Source organism: Ambystoma mexicanum, chromosome 10 (assembly GCF_040938575.1).
Source record: "Ambystoma mexicanum isolate Mex_15411 chromosome 10, UKY_AmexF1_1, whole genome shotgun sequence".
Lineage (NCBI taxonomy): Eukaryota > Metazoa > Chordata > Amphibia > Caudata > Ambystomatidae > Ambystoma > Ambystoma mexicanum.
In genome coordinates, this window is record NC_090932.1 from 1576599710 (window position 1) to 1576616065 (window position 16356).

At 43.4% G+C, this 16356-nt stretch overlaps 1 protein-coding gene across 3 annotated transcripts in view; it reads left to right on the forward strand.

Annotated features, from left to right (window-relative positions):
- LOC138492612 (solute carrier family 2, facilitated glucose transporter member 9-like) overlaps positions 1-16356 on the forward strand; it is a 552106-nt gene that overhangs the window by 434900 nt on the left and 100850 nt on the right. For all 3 annotated transcript variants that reach the window (XM_069619904.1, XM_069619905.1, XM_069619906.1), the window contains one exon: positions 8613-8761. In XM_069619904.1, coding sequence (XP_069476005.1) covers positions 8613-8761 — 149 coding nt within the window. The remainder of the gene's footprint in view (positions 1-8612; positions 8762-16356) is intronic.

Genomic DNA, 16356 nt, shown 5'->3' on the forward strand with positions numbered 1-16356 from the left:
TCTATTTCTTAACATTCTATATTTGCCAGATCGTCTTTTCTAGCCTTGGTCCACTGTTTCAGGGCCGCACAATTGCCTGTTTCCATTTCGTCCTGTATGATGTTGAAGATGGGAGGTGTGTCTGACATAATTATTCTTCTATATAGACGCATCGCACTTTGGTCTATCATAGATGCTAAAGACACAAGCCCTAGATCTCTCCTGATGGCCGGAATAGGCGGTGATTTTGGTAAACTCCACACACGCCCTTCAACTTTTGACTTGAAGTTGCGCAGAAAGTATAACAAAGCCTCTATGCCATAGATCAAAGCCGGGACCACTTTGGCTCTATAAAAGGATAATGCCGGTGTTAGAGAAAATTTGCCGAACTTTCGGTCAATTGCTCTCATTTGGGAGGTCAGGCGTTTTGTTTTTTCCCATATTTGCTTTTGAAGGCTCCTTTTGTTCTGGAACTGTCCATTTGTATCCCTAGATATTTGAAGTTGGTCACTACTTCGATTTTGGTGTTGTCCAGGAAAACACTAAGTTTTTTCGCTGTTTTGCTTTGGCCTTTCTCTATCACCAAGATTTTAGGCTTTGATTTATTGATCTCCAGATAATTATCGGCAATGTAGCTCTCCAGGTTACTTAGTTTTCTTTGTAAGCCCACTTTAGTTTGGTCGATTAAGATGACGTCGTCAGCGTACAACAGGCGGGGGATCTCAGTTTTCCCGATTTTTGGCGGGAACGATCGAATCCTGCTTTCTGATGTTTGGTAGTCACCTAGAAATGCGGTAAACAGAGCCGGCACCAGTGAACACCCCTGCTTCACCCCTCGATTGACTCTAATTGCCTCTGACAGCGCTCCCTGATGGTTGAGTTTGATTCTGATTTTAGTATGCGAGTGGAGGGCTTTTATGGGCTCCAAAATCGTGGCTGGGCAATTCCACCCTTGCAGTTTAGACCAGAATCTGGGACGGTCAAATCTGTAAAAAGCCTTTTACAGGTCCACAAAAGCTAAGTGGACCTTAGGAGCCCCTTCTTTGACTTTCGCTTTCAGGATGTTAAGTACCATTAGGTTGATCAAAGTGGAACCGCTTTTCTGAAATCCCGTTTGCAATGCATCATTGGATTGGCTATCTTTTCCCCATGCTCGTAGGTGTTCTAGCAGACCGGAGGCGTATATTTTGCCTATTATGTCTAAAAGGGTGATCGACCTGTAGCTCGCTGGCTCATTCCTAGGCCCTTTTTTGTAGATGGGGACTATTACAGCCTTCTGCCATGCTTCGGGCACCATCTTTGTTTTACCACATTCGTCAAATATCTTGCTTATCATTTCAGCCCATTCTTTAGGACACATTTTTAGGTGCATATTGGTAAGCCCATCCAGACCCGGACCTCTCAAGGTCTTCAGTTTCCGTATGTACAGTTCGATATCTTCCTTGCTCGTTAAGTCAACCCATGGTATTTCGGGTCCCTGACTTTCGATTTCTGTATCTGTCGAGTAGCCCTCGAATTCAGCCGTGAAATATTGGCACTAGCTTTCTTCGGCCACTGCGTTGGAGAGTGATGAAGTCTGTGTGTCGTTTGACTCTTTTATCAGTGTCCAAAATTCGCTCGATTTTTTTGATTGAAGTTTACTTATCATAGTCTCAGCGTCATTTTGGTATTGAATGATTTTGTGCTGCTTCCGCCAATTTTTGTAGATTTTCACTTCTTGGCGCCAGGCCTTCCGGTCGTCCTCTGCATTAGATTTCTTTGCTATTCTTAGCAATCTACAGCCCAATTTTCTTTTTTCAACTAGGTCCTTATCGTAGGTATGGTTGTAAGGGGGACAATATTTCATTTTATTTTGACCTTTAACCTGGAATTCCAGAAGTAGCGGTAAGTAGTTCGGTCTCTCTTTCTTTTCTTCTTTAGACTCGTGTGTAGCTTTATTAACCCATGCCTGTCTAATTTTCACGATGTTTCGTTCAGTGAGACATAGGCGGGTCTGTTGCGACTTAGTTTCAATTGCCCAATCTTATGTTCTTACTTTCCGATTAGTAATTGGCCACATGCAGGACAGTAAGTTGTGATCACTGTTCTCCATTTTTACAACCTTGTACCTATTTGATACTGCTCACTTGCTCTTGAGATAAGTCTGGCTGCTCAGCCATTGCTACCACTTTTACTACGTAGTACAGGCTTGTACCAAAGGTGAATTTGTACTGTCACTTGTCGTCTTAATTGTGTGTGGTGTTCCCAAAGGGTACTGCACATAATTCTGCCTAACACTCGCCATCTACCCTCTTCTTCGAGTCCCACATCTGTAAGATTGTCTGTTTCACGGGATATGTTTTCCAGCTGAAATGCACTGCCTAACAATCTCATTTGCCAAAGATTGTGTTTATTTAATTTAAATGTTTTCCTAATTCTTTGCTTTCATGACCCCCTTTCACATCTCCCCACCTTCCTTTCACTGATGTTGAGTTTGGGGTCCACACCTCAACTCTCCTTCCCCCCTACCTCTCTTAATCCCCATCCTCATCCTTTCCTTCTTTTAGCTAGTATTTAGCTAGCATTTTCTTTCATTGAATGGACTGTTCTTTTCCTGTGTCCATTTTCTTGGATGAGGTCTCCACTCACTGCTCATCCCTTTCTACTCACCATTCCTCTGAATCTAAGGGTGCCAGGCGGCTCCATGTCATGAGGGACATCCTGCTCCACTCCTGGGCTTTGCTTTTACATTAGTTTTACTTAAGTGCATTTTATTCAGCTGAAGTGGCTCAACATTAAAAATCCCAATAGGCAAATGATGGAGGTGTGAACCAGTACTGGGATGGACCTGTCAAAACTCTCTGCGGCGGCCATTTCACTGCATTTTTGGTAGGATTTGTATGCGTCGACACACACACCCTCCTCTACGACACTAATCCCAATAAAACAGTTCCCTTACCCCTGCCCCTGAAAATGACACATAAATGTGGTAAAAGGGACCTTCATCAAAATGTTTCGAAACAGCCACCGTGGGTTGGGTGGGTACCTACTGGGACATTGTGTTCCTTGCGACATGGAAAACATGTGTATGTATATACAAGAGAAGTGAAATATGTTTGAAGACAAAATGTGTATGTCTCTTTCCTCCTAAAGCTTCAATCCCAACAAGTCCTGATTAAATGGATGATGTAACATGTGGCATACACAATATACACAAATATTTTTATTTGAATAAATATTCACTTGATCATGGCAAGAGACATATTAAAAGTCTAATAAATAGACATCAATACAAAGTAATGCACAAAACCAGTCCAAAATCACATAAAAACAATACACAAAAGTGTTCCCTCAAACTTTTAAATCAACTAATACAACAATACAATCAGATATTGAACACAAATACAGTAATCCCATTTGTGTTCTAACTGGCCCTACATGTTTCATGTTTAAAGAGCTGGAGGTAAATCAGGCCCCCACAGGCAAAAAAAAGCCAGTATTACCAGCACCGGTATTACCAGTGCCAGTAATACCAGTAATCTCTAACCAGTAATTTTTAATGGGGATTTACCTACCGTTGTCAGCACCTGTAATATCCCTGAAATTCTGCAGTGTCAGGTGGCAGTAACGGTAGGTTCATTTTCCGGAATCCCGTCGGAACTACCGGCGGGATACTGACCAATTTATAATGACCCCTATTGTATTCTATAGAGGTACAAAATAACAGGAATTTTCCATAGTAACAACTTTCAATGGTTTCCTGCTAATTCAAAGCCCTACCATCCTCCCATTTCGTTATATATTTCAGTGCTATAAGGATGTTATGGTAGCATCAGTTTGAAACTCAAAATAAGACAATGGGCCTCATTATAGCTCTGGCGGTAGCCGTGCTGTTAAAAACGGCACGACTGCCGCCGGAGTTCAATTTTTTCCGGCTCCCGTGAATGGGCAAAAACCGGTAATTGCCCATTTACGGGTGCCGGTAACATGAGACTCACTCCCCATTCCCATTCCGCCCCATAGGGCGGATTGGGAATTGCGACGTCAGATGCACTGGTACATACAGAGTTATGCCGGTGCATCTGACGTGCTGTGCTCGCGGGTGCCGGTCAGCCCACCAGGAAAAACCTGGAGGGATGTTAGGCACCTGCGAGCACAGCCCATAGTATGGCTGTCCGGGAACTACAGTACCAGTATGCTTACCGGTACCGTAGGTCCCAGACCGCCATGCTTGTAATGAGGCCCCAATGCCTACCTATTGAGCCTTGCTCTGCCCATTTGGAGCAAGGTAAGCATTTTTTTAAACCATATTGTTAATTTAAATATTTCAAAAAAGGTAGCAGGTGCTCCTCTCCAGAAAGAACATGGCATGATAACCTGTTCTGAGATCAGAGTTTGCAGCACACGCTTTTTGCTCACTGTACCTTTCACAGATGGGAAATAACCATTTGCATATCGGTCTTTGGCCCACCCACATAGGCAGTCCAGCACCGAAAGAACACGGCATGATAACCTGTTCAGTGGTTATTAACCACTTTGAGAGTTCGCAATCATCTGCTTGTGGGACAAAGACTGATATGCAAATGGTTATTTCCCATCTGTGAAAGGTACAGTGAGCAAAAAGCGTGTGCTGCAAACTCTAATCTCAGAACAGGTTATCATACCATGTTCTTTCTGGAGAGGAGCACCTGCTACCTTTTTTGTATTTTTGGAAGGAACTTGGGGTTGGTCACCATACGTTACCTGGGGGCAACAAGAGGTGGACTGCCTGTTCTCTGTGCTCAGAGAGGCACAACTTCACCTCACTGATGAGGCTCAACAAGGCTGAAACACGTGTATGGGGTTTCTGTTGGTACTCTTGTTCTGAAAGGAATTGCCATAGAATTTCGGTGCTGGACTGTCCATGTGGGCGGGACAAAGACTGATATGCAAATGGATATTTCCCATCTGTGAAAGGTACAGTGAGCAAAAAGCAGATGGCTGCGAACTCTCAAAGTGGTTAATAACCACTGAACAGGTTATCATGCCGTGTTCTTTCGAGAGAGTGGCGCCTACTACCTTTTTTGTCAATTTAAATATGCAGATTTCGATGATTCCTTATTTTGAATTGTTGTAAAAGTTTTGTGAGGAGTCAGAAATGAAAGCCAGGCACAAAGTGGTCATGTTTTTGGTTAAATACATTTATTAAATAGAAATGGGTTGGGAAAAAGCCTCTCTGGCTCTATCCTAAAGAGGAACTTCCCTACCTAGAAACCAAAAACTAAGGATCTGTCTGTGTCAAGATGCCAGTGACGGAAAAGCTGTCCTTGTGTCCAAACGTCCCATCCTAACCCTCACATTGCAACCAAAATAACAAAGGGGTGCAAGGAAATGTCTTTAACTTTATGTTGGCAAATGTTTTCAAAACCAAAAGTAGAAGAATGACTCCAACGATAATGTTCTCCAAGGTAAAGACCTTTGGATCCAGAAGGTGGTCCCCTTCCCCTGGATTCTTAAATAGGATGACAAAAATGTCTCTTTAGCTAACAGTTCCTTATTCAAACAAGTTCTGAAACAGTCTTTCTTTCGCACTTCTTGTAACTTTGCAGATCACCTGGTATACTCCCCTGCCAGGAATCTCGATACAATTTCTGTTGCCTGGTGTACTCACCTGCTGGGACCTCTTATGGGTTTCGCATTTCTTTGGCTACACCACAATTGCATATAGCATGAGGTGTTTGGTATATTTGTCTATGGTAACATTTGCTCAAACTTCTCCTCCACACTGGCATCTCATAAAGCTGTCCCTGATTGGTGTTTGCCTTTGTACTTTGCCTTGTCTGCATTCAAACATTATTCTTATTGGGTGTTATATTTGCACTTTAGCTTGACTGCATTCAAACAAACTTCAGGTAGTTTTTGCATCAGCAATTTCGTACCATTCAAACATGTGTTGGCATGCTTGTCAATGCCCCAGGTTCCCCAGCTGCTTTGGGCATACTCACAGGTTCCTTTCAGCGACTCCATTCCTGCTCGCACCTCTGCGGGGCGGTTCCTTCACCCGCTTTCCACTTTGGAGTGTGCAGATGTTCTTCCAGTCTCCTGAGTGGCTCTGCGATTAGACACCTGGGCTGGAGGACACTCTCTGAGCAGCTGAACATCCAGGAGCTCTTGCATGGCTCCCAGCATCTCTACAGCCCTTCTTGCTGGCACATTGCATTTATCCTCTTGTCCGAGCTGTCTTCTACGTTCCACCACACCTGTCTGTGTGCCTCACGTTTGTTATCCTCAGCATAGTCTTCAATGTCTTCTCCTGCACTACTCAAGTCAACAGGGCGGTATCCTTCTTTAAATGTCCCGCGCACCAAAGACTAGTCTGTACTTTGAGCTCCTGTCACTGTGCACAAACTCCTTCATCCTCCTCGTATCAGTACCTGGGTGGTTATGGGGGTTGGAGTCCATGGATGTTATTGGACTTTTAACTCTTAGATGGTTTTTCTCAGAGATTTCACATAAGGGCACATCAGAAAAAGGTGAAAGAGTTGAGTTGTGGGCGTTTGACCAGAGTAATGTAGAGAAGAGGTCTCTTGACTTCCTTCACAAGGGGGGGGGCATTAGCTGACAATAGGCCATTAAGGTCTTGGGTGTCAGAGGGTCGTCTTTATGGGAAAGGGGGGATACTGCGTTCCCCCCCACCACCGATGGATTCAGATTATCTCCCTGGTAGTTGTCTTCTCCCATGTGATCCCCGCTTATATAACCACCCCCAGGGGCAGGATCAGATAACGGCTGCTGTCCCCTGGCCACATGGGAGGAGGTCGCCACCGGGAAAACAGGTTTGAGCCCATTGGATTCATCATAGTATATAGACAGCACAAACAACTCAAGTAAATCATAAGAACAATTCAAAAAAGGCAAAGAAATATGGGTGTGAACATTCATAGGTATCAGCTAAACCCGATTTCATATAGTTAAACATTTGGTTAGACTGACAGTTAGTGTAAGCAATGTCACAATCGTCTGGGGAATATCTCCCTGAAATATTCACAAGTTCAGCTGCTCTATAGCCTTATAAAGCAACACTCTAACAAGAAGGAATACTGCAATGTGAATTTCCATCCTTTGACACAAAGCATTTAGTGGATTGAAATTGTGACTGTACAACATAATTGCAATGCTATTTTTATGTTTTTTAAATTTTTTATATTTATTTGAATTTATTTGAATCTTTTGGAACTTTTGTGTAAGATATTTGACTGTGAACATGTTGTGTATTAAATACATAATTAATAAATTAGGGATTTTCTACATAAAAATATATCATAGTTGACCCTGTCAATATTTCAGGGCGATGCTCACCATACGAGTGCATCATTGCTTACACTAACTGTGAGTATAACCACAACGTTATCCTTATTTTGAAGAGTGCGTTTCATCAGCTTCCCACATAATAGTTGCCCACTTTTCAGACCTCTAGAATGTATTTCATGCAGTTTTCTGAATAGCCAAAAGTACCCCGTTTCTGCCCATCTGAGGAGGATGTGTTGAGCTGGCTTCCATCGTCTTGTCATCCTGCTCCTAACCTGCCCTAAACGAGACAGAAGGATAACTCAGTGAGTTAAGTGCTCGATCCAAGTGCTGGCCCAGCATGCAGTTGGCAAGTTCAAATCATGGTATGGCTGACCAACCCTTGAGCTTTCTCGGGTTAATAAATTGAGTACTACTAAATTGGGTAATAATCAGACCTAGTGACGCTGGAGCAATCCAGCATGAAGCACTGTGCAAAAACATGATCTTATCATTACAATGAACATACTAATGAGAGCGCGTGCCTCAACAGTGCTCCGGTGCCTGCTTTCCGCTTGTGCCGTCCTCCAAGTCATAGAAGGCCACTTTTGGCCTCTCCCAAATCCTTCATGTGTGTATCACATACAATTATTTATTTTTCTAAGTGAAATTGCTGTTTCATATCGCACTTCATGCTGCAATGCGGCTCTACGCGCGGGACCGGGAACCGAACCCAGGCTGCTCTGCATTGTCTTAGTTCCAAGACACGTGCTTTGTGCTTTCATTATGCTCCCGGTGTACTGTGTCACTCGCTCACTTATGTACTGCAGTGCCTGGTATGAAGCACGGATCCTGGTGTGTCTCCTACAGGTAAGGTGTTCCTTGCCACTTGGCCTTCCTTGTGTCCACGAGTTTATTGTAATACTCAGACTGTGAATGAGCCCATGCTGGTTTTTCTCAAATCTCTACTTCTGCTGTTTTATTATGTGATTGGTTTTTGTTTGCACTGATTTTCACATTTGTTGTCAACTCGGACCAAAGCTGTGAGGTTATCAATCATGTGCCCTAAATCCCACCTAAGTGTTGGAGTGAGCAGGGCTGCCAGTGATAGCAGCTAAGGGGTTAAAGACCAGAGTTGGAAAAAACATTTGGCTGAAAAAAACTCATTGAAAAATATGGGGGTGCGGTGGAAAAGGGGATATAAGGGATATGGGCGTGTGGGGAATAATGACTAGATAATAGGTAAGGGCATTTAGGGGGGAAAGAAATCAATGAGTGAGTTTAGCCAAAAATATTCAGTAAAAAACTCTATGAAGAAAATACTTGCTCATCTTAGAACATAGAACCGTGGGAATCTGTCTGATGCTCATTTCCTTTGCCATTCACAGAGAACTCTTTGGGACGGAATCCCTGTGGCCCTACGCAATGAGTGTCTGCGCAGTCGCGTCACTGGTCCAGCTGTTTTCGCTGCCATTTTTGCCAGAGACGCCCCCATACTTGCTCATGGAAAAACAAGATGAGGCCGGCTGCATGAAAGGTACTTGGAGACAGAGTCCTCCTCAATCCGTTACTCTCTTCATTTTGTCCATCAAAAAAACTTACACTTTGAGCCTTATCCAAGACGTCGTGTGACGGAAATTCTATGCCTTTACGGGACTCATGGACTCCTTTAGAACAAGCTTTGAGAGTAGGGCAAGACCCCGATGATTTCCTCTGGATATTCACTCATCAACCATGACCCTGTGACAGTACATGGGTGTGTATTATGTTGTGTTATAAAGATTTATACCATGCACCACAGCCATTTGCATGGCCTCCAGGCTCTCACATGGCTCTGTAAGGAAAGTGGGTGGGGTTAGTTAGTGAAGGACAGTGCTTCATTTGTAAAAAAAAATAAGTGCCAGTGCCCAAAGAATCCTGGATCACTAATGACAGCCCCGGCAGCGCTGCAGTGCCAGGGGCCCAGCTCAGTGCTAGATCGGCCCACAACTTCCCATCACACTGCTACTGTGCCATGTCAAATGTTTAGCACTGCAGCATCTGCTGGCACAGGCTAGTAGTGAGATGGATGTGGAAGGAGCACACATATCTATCCTTGTTTATTTCACAACTTATTTTATTCCATGTTTTAAATCACTGAATGTACTGTGGGATTGACTAGATTGTTCAGGTTGGCATTATCTTGCATTCTGGGAGTTATAGTTTAACAATAAAACCACAAAGATGATCTTTTGGCTTAAGGTGTTGTTGTAAGGATTTACATGCTGTCATGTGGCTTTAATTAGAAATGTGTGTTTTTTTAAGTAAACTCTACAAGACTTTATTACTGTGTAGACCTTGAAATCCAACTATTTGAGTCAAGGTTTGTGATCCTGGGCAGACGCCCTCCCCCCTCGACATCCCCTGCTATGACCTAGGATATGGTCACTGGCCACTACATGTCTTTTCTATGTGGGTTTCCTATTCATATTGTAGTGGAGGTTATGTTCAGGATAGCCCTCTTGTCTTCTGGCTCAGCACCCGTAGTGCTGCCTTGCACATACAAAGCAGGACAGGCACCATGCACACTTCACCACCTGACAAAGGTCCCGCTGCTACGCAGAAGGCAACTGGGCTAACACCTTACAATGAACACGCTTAGCTTCTGGGTGGCCAAATGACTCCATGTCCCCTCCGGACAGCAGTTTACTAATCCGGGACTTTTCTTGTCAGAACCATGTGGTAAGAGGCAGATGTGTAATTCCAATGTGTCTAATGGGGGAATTAATATCCCTAGCACCCTTACAATACACCCCAGGTTTGGGTTAGGAGTGCCCGGTGACCTGGAGTCACCTGATCCTACCAAGGACGTTACTTCACCCCCACATGTTCATAAACGCTACTGTTGAAAATGGTCAGGTAACTTTTGAATTGAGGTTTGGCACGCAAGTGAACTGACAACATACTTAATGCTATACACACATTACACACCTACTTAAGCATTCTGCACTTCCTCGTAGAATCGTTCGCCTTCTAGTTTCTGAACAAATACCCGGGTACACTAATGCATGTTGCCTCGATTAAAATTAGGCCCAAGTCACCTTTCATATATAACCAAGAGCATGTCTCTGCTCCGATTGGTTGATTTAAAAAGTCAGCCAAAACAGAGATCCCCAGGCACTTGCTGAGACTGCCCACGTTTCATCTTTTTCACTCTGGGTCATGCCGCTCAAGAACGAATGCATAAAACCAGTGCCTCCTCTCGGCCGCTCACGCATCTACGCTGATAGTAGGTCATACTTGCACCACTTAACAGGACTGCCATACTTCAAATGAGGCTGTTATATCTCTTCTTAACCCAGTTATGTTTCTAATGGGGCGCTAGCAGCACTTCCAAGCCCAGGATCCATATATTACAAGGCTAGTAGACTGCTCATGGGAAAATATTGGCATTTGTTAGCAGGGTCACTATACCCTCAAGTTTCCCTTGGCCATGCGTGAGAAGGTCACCCCGTCCTTGTGTTTGTTTCCATTTGGACTCTGGGACTTGTATTTTTCCTAAATGTGAAATGGGGAAAGACATAACTACAAGTGGCAGAATAACGGGACTGTGTGGCTTTCTCACGCATGGCCACTGGAAACTAGAGAGCTATGGATTTTTTAATCGTTTTAATTGTTTATTTTACAGTTTGTTTGAATTGCTTCCTGATAACACACACGCTGATATTCAGAGCGGACAAGGTCTTGTGTATTTATGCAGATACTGTGGTGTTGCTCAATTGGGCGTTTTCTCTTAAGGTGGGAAACCTGTTCTCGTGGGTGTGATATTTACAACACAGGATAAAGACTCGATCCAGGACATGAATTTGTGTTCTGGGGTTGGAGACTGCAGCTCCGCATGCTGGGACTTGAGTGATGTTTGTTCCTATTATATCAGTTGGCACACACCCAATTCGTCAGATTATAGTTGCTAATTTCACAGCCTGGGGCACAGGTCGAGATGCCGATAATCCAGTTTCACGCTCCCAAAACAGTTTACTATTCTCCCCCCGTGTGTGTTTTGCACTTTCTACCTGCCACCAACCTCCATACTTCAGACACACATACCAGTAAAATGCACACTGAAGGGAAGTGGCCGGACCTACCCGATTTTTTCAGGACAGCCAGGATGTTTTGAACGGGACAACAGCAGCATTTCTCAGTGTGTCTGTACCGCCCCTTGACACCCCTTTCACACTCCGGCAGGTCACCTTCCCTTTTTATAAACGTTGGCATTGAGTACTCACATACAGTTTTTGTTCTAAGATTAAAGCTAATCAAAACCACAACTCCCAGAATGCAGTCGTTTGTTAAACGAAAGCCAAGGGCTGGAAATGAGATCTCCTGTTGACATGTGGTTATCCAGTAATTTACGTGAGACAGTAACAGCATTTCTGTGCATGAACCGCTATGCAGTCCCTGCTCCTCGCCGAAGTGACTGACTGTGGCCCCAGGTGGGAGAGTCACGCGGCATGGGAGTGTACATGGCAAAATGACCCAGAAAATGGTGGGGAATCACCCCTCCCTTTTTTTTGGGATATGACTTTTATTCCTGGACTTACAAGTTCAAGAATGTAAAGGTGGGGGAGGTGGAGACAGGATTTGAATATCATGCTGGATGTATGGGACTCTCACTGATCTGATTGGTCGATACAGGGGCCCACAGCAGTGGCTCTACAGTCAAGTCTGGAGTACTGCTTTTATTACATGCTCATGGGTGACATCCAGACCGATGGACACATAAGAGTCGGCCATGCACTTCCCAATATGACCAAGGAAAGAGCAAAAGCGTGCAAGGATCCAACATGCCTGTGCTCTTTGCCACTACCTCATTGCTAATCTGACTCGCTTTGCTGCTGTGCGCGTTCCCTCTGTGGCATGCTTCCGCAAACATATCCCCGGGCTCCCCTATCAATGAGGCACAGAGGAAGGCCCTCATCGGTTGGGCAAACCCATAATGCTGCTCCTGGCTGGCTGCCATGCTGGGCGGCGTTTACTAACTGTTACTGACTTTATTACCCGAGGTATACGCGTTTCACAGATTGTAAAAAGTGTGCAGATTCCCTAGGGCTTGGAGCGCTTTATAAATGTCCAAAGTAAAATAAATCCCACCAATTTCATACTGACCTCGAAGCCGAATGCTCATTCTTCAAACCCACGTAAAACGTGCACATACGCCGCCTCGCCAACCTTTTAGCACTTATGCTACCACACCTTTGCGTCCCTCATGGAACCTTCTTAAAATTTAGCCTGAAAGTACAACCCAATTACCACAACACCGTAGGACATATCCCTCACCCCAGGCGCAAGGACAGACAATGGGGTACCAGGGCTTCTTACCGGTAGCCATCGACGGAGCAGCTACTCCCCAATCTCACGTCGCTCCAATTCAAACGAGGTGGCATAGCTTAATGCAGGCTGATGCAGATGCTTGTCTGAATGCAGGCAGCGTGACGTTCACCCCCTCGGGTGATAAATACAACCCTTTGTCCTGCGCACAGCTTCCTATGAAAACTCCTCCTCCCCTTCAACTCTCTCCCGGCCATTCCCTGAAGTAGATACAGTCTCTCTCTCTAGAGAGCAGCGCACGGCGCCACGCTGGCGGGTAGCTGGGGCACTGTCAGCATGACCTCAGCGAGCGATTGCATTCATGAAAGAAAGTTAACCCTTACGTGTTGACTTTCTTTGATTAATGCCTTCATCCCCTGGGCACTGCTGCGCAGTGAGCCGTGATGAAGGGCAGCTGCAGAAAGACTGTCGGTGCCGCAAAAACTGTGCCGGTGTTGGCCACCGACAAACACCGGCGCAAATTAAGCACTGGAAGGAAGAGGGATAGGATAGAGGTTGTGCACTCAATAGAGCCCACCCAGAAAGCTCACACGACAGACCCCAGTTTCTCCTGGTTGTAAAGCATCAACAGAGACAACGCTGAGTCTATAGGCAAGGCGTTTACTCAGCAGTCTTTCAATTTCTTGCCTATCACCGAAGATGAGCTGTCTAAGGATGTTATCCAGCTTAAAATACTAGCTGCAAGGGGGACCCCTATTCCTCCATGATTATCAAAGAGTGCTCAGTGATGATAATACTGGCTCTCACCAAATTTGTGAACACATTGTTTGCAAAAAACCACGTCCCTGAAGGACTAAAGCTGGCCTGGATCACCCCCTCCTAAAGAAGCCAAATCTTTGTCGAGTTAGACCAACTAATTATAGGCTTATTACTAATGCACCTTTTCTTTTAAAGATTCTGGATAGGCTGGCCTATAAACAAATCTCTTCACACCTTAATAGCCATCAGATCCTGAACAAGTTTCAATCGTGTCTTAGACAATATCATGGTACCCGAGACAGCTCTTCTAGATTTGAAATCTAAGCTGCTGGAATCGATGGATATTGGGCAAGCCTCTTTGCTCATGATTCTGGATCTCTATGTGGTTTTTGACCTGGTGGATCATTCCATCGTGATCACCAGGTCAAAGGATGTCGCCTTATTTTCAGATCAGGCTGCATAATGGGTAGTGTCTTTTCTAAGTGTTGAGTAGCCAGTGGGGAAGCTGAGTCTAAATATTTCTAGTATATGGCATGCTTCAGGGGGCTTGTGACCCCCCTCTCTTTCTAACATCTTTATGGTTCCCATCTTTGACCTTCTAGTGCACAATGGCATTACATTTATTAACTATACGGATGACACACAATGTGTCATCCCATTAACCAGGTCACATAGCAAAGATGAAAATAACATCAAGGTCTATGATGTGTTTCATACATGGATGGTACAGAATGGCCTAGCGCTTAATAATGATAAAACCAAACTTATGGTGTTCAGTACAGAAAATAAGTTTGCTAAGCTAGTTCCCTTGTTTAACAGCTTTACCGTTGCCAACTGCAAACTAGAGGTGCAAAAGTAAGTGAAAACTTTAAGTATAACCTTAGACCAGAATTTAACATGAAATCACAAGTGAGTAATTTGGTATCCGCATCAACCTGTTACATAAAACTTCTTTCCCACCTCCGCCCATTCATCTCGCAGAAAAATGCATAGAAAATTGCGAGAGCCATAATTGGCTCATGAATCGACTATTGCTGTAGTCTCTTCATTGGCATTCCACAATCTGAAAATAACCGTCTGCAGGTCCTCCAGAATGTTTCAGTCATGGTGGTTGAAGGCCTTAAATAGAGAGACGACATGTCGAGGCCAAGCAGAGTGTACACTGGTTGCTAGTGAAGGAAAGAGGCAATTTTAGAATGCTACTGATTACCCACAAATGTTGCATGTGTCGCAAGCTAGCGTACCTGATGGAGAAGTATAGAAACAGAATTCGAGACATCTTATGTCAAATAACAATTATCAGCTGAAAACACTTTGCTGTAAAACCAGTAAAGCCCTTAAGGGAGCATTCATATTGCACCTCTATAGCATGGAATGTGGTCCCTCTGGACATTAGAGGGATTAAGTCCATTGACATTTTTAAGAAGAAATTGAAAACACTACTATTCTGTTCGGTCCCGGAACAGCTTGCTCTTCTCTTTTGCTAGCCATTCTGAATTAAAATAATTTCTCCATGAGTGATTTTTGTGATAATTAGTTTGTTATATATGTGTCCTTAAGCCTTTGGTTACCTGGTGCATGGTATAAATGCAAAGTAAAGAAAAGTAAAGCTATTAAAAGAACAAACAAATTCAATTATTTTAATTTTAATAAAATTGTAAACTTTCTTTTTTTTAAATGGTACAATTTTCATTACTAATGATAACTTCTTGTTTATATTGTACTCATAATAGGACTGCTACATGTGTCTTACTGAGAGCAGGTTATGAGGTGAACTACAAAAAGAGATTGTTGCAGCCAGCAAAACTAATAATAATGTAATAATTTACATTTTGAAGTTTATGAACAAAGCCTTTTTCAAGAACGATGTAACAGTTTATATTTTAAACTTTTGCAATAAGAAATTATGAGTTTGAACATCTAAAGTGTGAAATTAAACACTGGAAATCAAATTGATTTGCATGAAAAAGAATGTGATCACTCATGGTGCGAGATTTAACACCGAGACAAATGAAAATATATTTATTTCTACACCTCTGTAATTAAGTTTGTGTTATTACTTTTATAACAACAGGATACTTTGAAAATAAGCATACTTGACTCACCAAACAAGCTTTATACAATCTGAAGTTGGCGCATTAGAGTAACCTGTTTTCCCAATTCAAATTCAACCTTCATATCAGGTGGACTATCTAATGCAATTCTATTGAATTCTTTTAAAAAACCCAGATGACAAAGTAGGAGTGGCAAATAACACCAGTGTGGGTTACTGAATGTTTTGCATTAAATCAAAGAGCATTTTGTGAACATGAGAAGTACAACAGATTAAATATATTTAACAAATGTATCTGTGACAAAAGTGATGCATGGTTGAATCACCAAGTAGACATTCAGGCCTGGTCGTGGTGCTCATTTCAATTTTCACAGCTCTCGCTCTCACATTAAATGTTTGTAACATTGAACTAAACATTCTGATTCGGTAAGCTCCAAATATGGACGTGATGACAGAATTACTGTGACATCTGTAAATCCAATGTGGTTAAAGGAACAGTGCGGTCAAAAATATTATTGTCCTAACAGATGGGCAATAATGAAAAACATGCATTAAACATAATTTTAATGAAAGTTCCTATGTAAACTTTTGAGCAAACAAGGCTCAAAGCGTTTACATGGGAGCATCCTTTGTGCCATTTCAGGCAGCCTCCTCAGCTCATGTTAAGCTCTGCCCTCGCGGCACTAAACAAACAGCAAAATCCCCCTACTGGGAGCTTTTGCTTACTGCAGCCAGAGCTGAGCTTGGGAGGCTGCTTTCACTTTCATTTTATGTTTTCGGTGCTCCGCAATCCCAGGGAAGCACAGTAAACATGAAATGAAAGGCAAAAAGCAAAGGCGCAGCAATTACAAACACAACATTGTTGTATTTCTGATTGCGTAGTTGGAAAACCACGGCAATCACAAATACAATGTTGTTGTATTTATGACTGTGGCGCCTTTTGCTTTGAGTCTCCTGGGCTCCCCCGGCACGGGGGAGTCCAGGAGACTCAAAGTGAAAGCTTCCGCATTCAG